Source organism: Mus caroli, chromosome 2, assembly GCF_900094665.2.
Source record: "Mus caroli chromosome 2, CAROLI_EIJ_v1.1, whole genome shotgun sequence".
Taxonomy (NCBI): domain Eukaryota; kingdom Metazoa; phylum Chordata; class Mammalia; order Rodentia; family Muridae; genus Mus; species Mus caroli.
Window position 1 is genome coordinate 82743180 of NC_034571.1, and position 9545 is coordinate 82752724.

Here is a 9545-nt window from a genome sequence, read left to right on the forward strand (position 1 = left end):
GTACTATGGTACTATGTTTACTTAGCATGATAATAAACTCCTCTCTCTCTCTCTCTCTCTCTCCACACACACACACACACACATACACACACACACATATACACACACACAGAGGCATGAACCACAGCATGTGCTTCTGTACGTGCATGAGTATGGCTGTGTATTTATATGTATAGATGTACAAAATAAAACACTCTCCTTTACCTTCTGAGGAAAACATTGCATTTGGCATGAGGGAGAAAGGAACCCTTATCATCATTGCTGGTCTGCATAATAGGGTGTTATCTTTCAAAGAAAGAAGGTAATGACTCTGAGGGTGTTAAAACTGAATGTAAATCATGTTTGCAATGTGTTAAGCATTCACAGTAGAGATAAAAGAGGGAAAAGCATGAAAGAAGATTATCCAGGTCACTCAAAGGTAGTTGTGTCAGGTCATATGTGTTAGTTATGTGGCAGTTAGTAATGGATCATTAGATGGTATATGTAGAATATGTTAAAAGAATTAAAGCTTAAATTCTGTTCATAAAAATTGAAAATGGAAGAGATAAGTTGGTAATTTCTGAGATATAATAGAAAGTTGTGGGAAATTAAGGGGGATAGGAAGGTAAGTAGCTGTGTACCTTGTTTATTGGAAGTCTTTCAAAGCTAGGAACTGAAAATTTTGATACAAGTAATGAAATTCATGGTGAAGGTTGTAGATATGTGGACGATGTGTTTATAAATTTTATGTTACGATGACATGATTACATGTGGGGCATTTACTGTCCTTGAGTTCCTTGAGAGTTCCTTAGCTGTAGCTTTCTACTTTTCTGAGCAAATAAGAGTCATGATTGTGAGCTTAGTAAGAGTCAGAGCTTATATCCAGGTTTTCTTTTAGCTTGCACGTAATATTAATGACTAAGCAAGGTAGGCACCTTCAGTGTCACAGTTCTCTGTTAATAATGTATCTTGAATATATTATTTTCCTTATTTCAAGCTAAAACTTCATGGTGTAAAGTGAGCATATTGAGGGGCATTTCTGTACACATTTGAATATTTTGTAGCCATGCTCCATACCTCTGGCTAGACAAGACTACCAACCAATGTGTCTACTATGATTTTTCTTTATTCCATGGGCTTAGACTGTTCATGCTTAGGGTATCCTTCTTATATGACCATGCTTAGGATTAGATTCATTCTATTTGTCAAGAAGGACATAAAAGACAACAGTACTTGGTATTGGTCATGTGATAAATGTTCATATCTAAAGACTGCATGTATTTTTATTTATGCCCAAATAAAATGCAACATTCACCATGGATGCAATTAAATTATGACTTTTATGGTTGAATCATATAATATGCTAATTAAAGTTTAGATCTATTCCACAGCAGAGAAACTGAGTTTGGTACTGTGAGCCAGAACAAAAATATATAAAAAATAAATATGTGTATGGCTGTCATAAGTCTTGGCTAAGAGCCAACTTTTATTGTTTTGTTAAATACATGTGGTAAATATGTCAAATATAAACATCTGTGTTTATGTCAATTGACTACTGTTGGCAACAGCCTTGTTCATGGAGGAATTGTCTTTAGATAATGGTTGGCACTTACAACAGAGAATCAGACATAATTGAAAGACATGAATCTTGCTATAGCATAGAAGCTAAGTGTTCTGAAAGGTTCATAGGCTTATAAGCAGTTCTGGGACTCAAGGAAAATTTAGGAAGAGGTTTAGGAAAAAAATAAGAGCAAGGGGAAAGCACAGAATATTGAATATCAGCATTTGAATCAGAATATAAATGTTAACTATCATAAATATATCTTAAATATGGCTTCAAGGAGAATGATTGACCAAAAAGTGATAAAACAATACTATTAAGGATTGTAGGAACCATGTCACAAAGAAATGAATCAACACTGAAAAATGAATTCATCAGAAATTTAAATTTTATTAAGAAAACATAAAAGTAGAAAATTAATCCCAATTCAATATTATTTTCAAGTCTAATATTGTAACATTGTATTTTCCCCTGAAATTTCATATCTTAGAAAAGAAAACTAGTCATAGCATGATTTTTTTGTGGTTTGTTTTTCTGAAAAAGTCTTTTTGACATAGAAATTTCTTGTCACTAATTTTCTCAAACATCAAATATTGCAAGTAGGAAAAGATTCATCATACTAAGATACATGCAAACAAGCACATGTCTGCACACTGTAAATTACTAAGTAAAATCCTACTTAGTTATCAATCAATAATATATGTGCATAAATAATGACAGCTCATTTTAGTTTGGAAAAGGAAAATATTTTCTTTAATACCCTATACTTTTGAATATGTGCATGCTTGAAAGAATGATTTAGATGAATTACATAGTATGTTGACTTTAGGATTCTCTCCCTTTCCAATACCTACATGATTCTAAGAGAAGAATACCTCAGGGAGGGAATTATGTATAGAATAAATTATGGGAATCCTGACTGAGAAAAGACAAAAGCCTAGGTAAAGGGAAATATATAAACAAAAACATTTAAAATACTAAGGTGAGATACAGAGAATATTGCAGCAACATTATATAATACATGAGAAAAACTGTAAGTACAACAGTAATATTTTGCTAATGGAGAAAATAAACAAGTACAAATTTACAAAGTATGTACTAAGGCTAGATTCTGTCTTTGATAGGTAAATGGAGTTATTTACTGATTGTTTTCATTTTTCTAAAAAATATTTTCTCATTCTATAAGACTTTAGGTGATATCAGAATAATCTATAATTAGAAGCACAGTAACTATGAGGATATAAAAGACAAATAATAGAATTGGATGCTCACAGTCAGCTATAAGATGGAACACAGGGCCCCCAATGGAGAAGCAAGAGAAAGCACCCAAGGAGCTGAAGGTGTCTGCATCCCTATAGGTGGAACAACAATATGAATTCACCAGTACCCCAAGAGCTCATATCTCTAGCTGTATATGTAGCAGAAGATGGCCTAGTCAGCCATCACTGGGAAGAGAGACCTTGGTATTGCAAACTTTATATGCCCCAATACAGGGGAATGCCAGGGCCAAGAAGCAGGAGTGGGTGTTTAGGGGAGCAGGGCAGAGGGAAGGTAGTGGGAACTTTCGGGATAGCATTTGAAATGTATATAAAGAAAATATATAATAATAAATAAATAAATAAATAAATAAATGCTACACTGGACAACTGGACAAGCCGAGAGGCTTAAAAGTCACTCATGAGGCAAAAGAGTTTTAAGGAAGTTCTCTCTTGGAGTCTAGCGTTTCCTACCCATAGAGTAATTTTTCATTCCCGCGTTCCATTCCCGCATTAGTCTAGTGTATGGATCCACGTGCTCTCTTTCAGTATTTTCCTATTATAAGTGCTTTTTAAAATTGAATTCTGACATGGCTTAAGCCTTCCGCCAGTGTTCCAACAGTCCTAGAAATGTCCTTGAGCGAGATCATGGGCTTGGAATTCAGTAAGATTGTAAAAGCTAAGTCACTCCCTTACACAGGAATTTACCATCACTAAGAAAGAAGTTTCAGACCAAAGGAGAAACCAGAATAGATACTATAGCAGAGTTACACCCATACACACGTATTTAAAATGGCCTAAGGGGAAGGTGGACTATACAAGAGACTAAAATAGGAACTATGGCAAGGACTCGAAGCCCTTGACCCTAGCTTCTAAGATTAGTGAATCTTAGAGCCCTTGTTGATCCCAGCTGTTATCAATGAATTCTATCCCAGGTGGTTCCCCTTAGACCTTTTGTGTTTGCATTCCTCTGTTTTATGTAAGATTCCGGTTACCTCACTCAATTGTACCTTGCAAATATGTCACCCAACTTCCTTATTGTCCTCTATATAAAAACTTTGATGCTCGAGTTACAAAATTACACTCAGATTCCACAGGAACTCTCCTGTGTGTGTCTGTTTGTCGCTCATCCACACTGTGCCCACCCGCGTCGAGAGACCCCGTTCCACGCAGACACAGGGACCCAGAGGGTCTGCGACAAATAAATAAATAAAGACAAATAAAAGTTGAGGTTATAATTTAGTGGTATACTGCATGTTGAGTGTACTTAAAAGTCTTAAGGAATGAACGTAAACATAAAATCAAAATGTATTTAAGTATCATTTGGTGTGTTTATTTAGGACTTAAATTTTTCTTAGTTTGGTTTTGGTTAGATGTGATTATTTTTCATTATTTATTTCCTGTTTTAAATATGTCTTGACTGCAGTTTCTACTCCTTTCACTTCTCCCTAACTTCTCCTCCATTTCTCTTCAAAACACAAGCAGGCCTCCCAGGGCTATCCACAGAACATGGCTTAACAAGATACAATAAGACTAGGCACAAACACTCCTATCAAGTCTGCATGAGACCACCCAGATGGAGAAAAGCTATCCCAAGAGTTGATAAAATAGCCAGAGACATCCCAACAGACACTTTTAGGAGCCCCAATAAAACACAAATGTAACAAACATAACATATATACAGAGGGTGTAGCATAAATCCATGCAGGCTCATTTTTAAGAAACATTTCTAAAAAAAAATAAGGTATAAAATTATGAATTTAATTTATGTGACACATGTATATTATACTCATAATCTTGCTCAATCTAACTATGAAAATCTAATTGTTTTACTTTTATAAAGAACTGCTAGCATATCTTCAGGATTAGCAGCATTGGATATTGAGGGAATTTGGGTATTCTGTCTGTTTTTTGCTTGCTTGTTTGGTTGGTTAGTTGTTTGGTTGTTTGGTTGTTTTTAGTTTGTTGCTTTGCCACAAGAATCTTCCTGGAGAAGGTAAACTGAGGAAGGGGGTATATATGAGGCATGGACGCTCAACGACAGTAACAAGAGCAAGCTAGGCAAGGCAAATTAAGGAAAAATGGACTGGAACTGGAAAAGACTTTTGTGTACATCACAAGAAGAAATATAGGAGATGAGAGAGCAAATATATCATGAAAGTGTCCCATGAGACAAGCTGTCTTAAGACATTTGTACATGAACTGAGTGACCTTCTAGCTGTGAAATATTATATCACTTCATGTATACCAAAGATATATTCATATGACTATTGCTATCTGCTAAAGGATGGATAGGAAGATTTACAAAAGATATATGTCCCACTGAAATTTCCAAATTCAAAATCAAAAATCATAACAGCATACCTGTTCAATTATAGTGAGTACTGATGGCAAAGACTAAGACGTGAATCTGCTCTGTAAGGGGTGAGAAGAGGAAGGAAAGGAAATATGGGAGCTTAATGTGTTCAGAACATATTACATAGATGAATGAATATACCCTTATATAATCCAATATCATGTTCATGAATATATGACAAGAGGAATCACTAAAAAGAATTAATGTTAAAACCAACAAGTGAGAAAACTGAATTAAATTACTACTATTTAAAAAGTTCTTTGTAATTTATTTTGAGACAGAAGATTAAAGTTGTTACAAATTTACTTCATTTTCAGTGGTGTGTGTGTGTGTGTGTGTTTGCATGTGTGCATGTGTGTGCTAGGGTTGCTAGGAAAGGAACCTAGGCTATCCCCTTCCAAAGGAACCTAGGCTATCCCCATTCTAACATGCCCTCTATCAAACCAAGACAATTCTTGCAACCTTTCCACCAATCTGATCGTCACTGGATACACTTGTACTATGTAGATTAGACAGAGCACTAAGTTGTTTCTTCGGCTCATAACTTTACCCCAAACAGTTTCAATTTTCTGTGAAATGTCAAAAAGTAGCTGACCTAGGAACATCAGAGCAGAATCATAATATTCTATCACTTACTTCAACTCTGAGTGACAGCCGAGACCACACCTTGTGGATGGCACTTTTCATCTCACTATTTCTCAGAGTATAGATAAGGGGATTCAACATTGGGGCAATCACAGTGTAAAACACAGAAATTTCCTTATCCTTGTTCTCACTTCCTGCAGGTAAAATATAGATATAAATACAGGGCCCAAAAAATAAAACTACTACCATTATGTGTGAACTACAGGTTGAGAGTGCTTTGCGCTTCCCTGCAGATGATCTTGTCCTCAAAGAATACAATATGAGTATGTAAGAGGCAAGTAGTACAATAAAAATGGCAAAAAGCACCATCCCAGAGTTGGCAATTGCTAAGATACTTACAACATGAACGTCTTTACAGACCAGCTTCAAAAGCGGCTTGATGTCACACAAGTAGTGATTAATGTGGTTGGGACCACAGAACGGCAGACTGAGCACCATCAGTAGTAAAGCAATGGAGTGCCAGAACCCCAGTATCCAGGCCGTGACAATCAACATATCACATCTCTTCCTGCTCATGATAACCATGTAGTGCAGGGGCTTGACAATGGCAACATAGCGGTCCAAGGCCATGGACACCAGGATGAAGATTTCCACACCTGCCAGCAAGTGGGAAGTGAAGAGCTGGGTCATGCACTCATTATAGGAAATGTTTTTTCTTGTTGAGGCCAAGTCTCTGATGAGCCTGGGAATCACAGTGGAGGTGTAGCAGAGGTCCATGAGGGAAAGATGGCAGAGAAAATAATACATTGGTTGTTCAATTAGGTGGCTGTAGGTGATGGTAAATAGGATGACAGAGTTCCCCATTAAGATAGCCAGGTAGCAAAGCAGGAACAAGAGAAAGAACAGCAGCTCTATTTGTCTATTCTGCCAAAGACCTGTAAAAATGAACTCTGTGACATTTTTATGATTTTCCATGAATTCTAGGTGAATCCACATGCACAGCTGAAACTTAGTTCATCTGAAATTAAACATGAAAAGAGATGCAACTTTGATAGACTCTTTTAAACTTTTATAAGATGTTATATTGAATAACAAAAGTCATATTTGATTTATGCATATGCATTAATTAAGCCCTTTAGGAAATTATATAAATACACACCTAATTCTTAATTCAATATTAGTAATGGTATTTTATACCTAGAAAATTTTATAAATATTTATATATATTAAACTCTTATAAAGCCAAATTGGTTCTGTGCTGATATACATTTTACATATGAACAAATAAAGAAATGACAGGTTTAAATGATTTATAGAAACTCCTGAAGATGATGCAAATCTAAGCACGGAATATTTTGCCCAATTCCATTTTACTAATTTCTCTCTCATATTTTCCATACCAGGAAAAATTCCACTCATTTTCCCTCCTTAAAAAATGATTAGATAATATTACATTGTTTCTGCATTATGAAAGATATAAAAGTTTGTAACTCTTGATTCTGTGTTTCACATATTATTTATCTAGATGTTACTATCTCATAGTTAGAAGTTTATAAATTATTTGGAATTAATACCAATTTTCTAAAGAATGCAGTGTTCTTAATTACACAAGTGAAAGAGCATGAATAGTGAGTTTGACAGTATGTTCAGTGTTTCTTTTTAGATGATTCAACAACAACAACAACCTCAAAACAGAAACAGTCTAGGAATAAATAATTTGAGGTAACTGTCTGGCATTTAAATAGAAAGTATAACTTTTATATTTCTCTAAGAATGTAACAGCATATTAAGAGATAACTGGTAATATGTTTTAGTCACTCCAGAGTGCAAATCAGTCCTGTGGACTGCCTTGTTATTTACTCTCACATTGAAGATATGGTAGCATGATAATGTTGTTATCTTGGGATATTAATGGAATAAGTTAACTATATCATGTTTTAACAATATTTCAATGTCCTTCTCAACAAAATCATACTTTATTTCTAATAGAATATAAAATATAATGTGTTTTTGATTAGAGGTAGTAGGTACAGAAATTTGCCAAGGGGATGGATATAGCACTCAATTCTGTGATTTTAATTCTATAAATGAGATTAGCTAGAATCCCCATGCATCAATGAGTGAGAAGAATTAAGGTTCCTGTTTTGTGTTTTTCCACCAAAAGAATGGTTGACAACAACTTGACAACTACTATGGACTACACAAAGTAAAATACTGACTTTTTATAAATTTGTTCCAGATTCATACTCTACAGAATAATCTATGGAATGAAGAGGCAAAAATATATGTGCATGAACAAGAAAGAATCAAAACCATAGAAACAGAAATCCTAATGGTTCAAAGTATTGTGTAGATACTGATGTAAGCATGAAACTTTTTAGTATAGTAATCCAGGTCTATTTTACTTGCATTAATCGATGTTCTAAGAAATGCAACTCTATGTGGATGGAAAATCCAGTATAGTAGTAATATAGTTCTATTTTAGTATAGTAATCCAGGTCTATTTTACTTGCATTAATCGATGTTCTAAGAAATGCAACTCTATGTGGATGGAAAATCCAGTATAGTAGTAATATAGTTCTATTTTAGTATAGTAATCCAGGTCTATTTTACTTGCATTAATCGATGTTCTAAGAAATGCAACTCTATGTGGATGGAAAAGCTTCAAGGTTGTTTCATAGAGTATCTATTAGTTGATCAAACAAACCTCAGTATGTACAATCATCCACAAGCTCTACTCTATCAGAAAGCCCCCTCTGTTCTTTTTATTTTATGTTGATTATTATTGAAGTAAAGAAGAAAGGAAAAGAAGTAGGATAGGAAGGAATGATGTAGGGAAGAAGACACAAATAGCAACTTTCATAATCATATTTAGAGAAAACATATTTTAGGTTTAGTAACATACCTTTTATTTAAACCTTGTATTTATTTTCTAAAAGTCTACAATTGATTTTTTAGTAGAATAGTCTCAATACAAATTGTTTTCAATGCTTTGTTAACTGCATCTTGAAAAGGAAAAGTAGACAAAAAGAAAAGCATTGAAATATGTCCCGGAGACTTAAATGAAAGGCCAAGAACATGTGAATGTGTGGGTAGGGTTAACCATCAGGAAGTATTTTCTATGACTTTTTTTTCTACTTTAGATAAGCTCATTTTTTTGGAGAAAATTGTAAATCAGCAAAACCTAATCTCAATATCATGTACAATTAAAGAAATAGAAAGGTAAACTTCCTTTATATTTAACAGTAATAATGCTCTAAACATAGTATTAAATCATTTTTATCACTTTTCCTATTTTAAGTCTATCATGATCTGGTGAACCCTATGCCATTTTATATTTGTATGTTTTCAAAATAGACATAAACAGACATACAACAGGTCAGTTCTTCACATGGACAAAAAATGTATCTCAAAAGTGTTACATATTTCTGAAGCTCATACTTTAATAAAAGGTATTTACAACCTTTGCTTATAAGTTAATTGTCACTGTAATTGCCACGAAATGTTTTAAAATATCATATTACATAAATAACTGTGAATAAATTATGTCAAGAATTCAATTTATATGTCGAATTTGTAAATACCATATTTTGTACTGAATAAAATTAGTACCTTGAAGAATTGTGTATAATCAAAGCACACTTTCTAAACATACACACACACAAATATACATATACATACATATATATGTGTATATATATATAAACACACATACATATGCTATTCATAACATTTTTGTCAGTATTCAAATATTTCTGGGATGTCATATTTCCTTTAAAGTGCTTCATCGTTTCACATATATATATAT

At 33.9% G+C, this 9545-nt stretch overlaps 1 protein-coding gene across 1 annotated transcript; it reads right to left on the reverse strand.

The window, feature by feature from the left end:
• Positions 1-5767: 5767 nt before the first annotated feature.
• LOC110290483 (olfactory receptor 4P4-like) lies at positions 5768-6712 on the reverse strand. Its single transcript, XM_021157038.1, has one exon. The coding sequence runs from the start codon at positions 6710-6712 to the stop codon at positions 5768-5770; it is 945 nt and encodes a 314-aa protein (XP_021012697.1).
• Between the last annotated feature and the right edge of the window lie 2833 nt (positions 6713-9545).

What these genes read in the sequence shown, in the direction of transcription:
- LOC110290483 (XM_021157038.1), bottom strand. Translation starts at nt 6,712, where the DNA reads ATGGAAAATCATAAAAATGTCACAGAGTTCATTTTTACAGGTCTTTGG.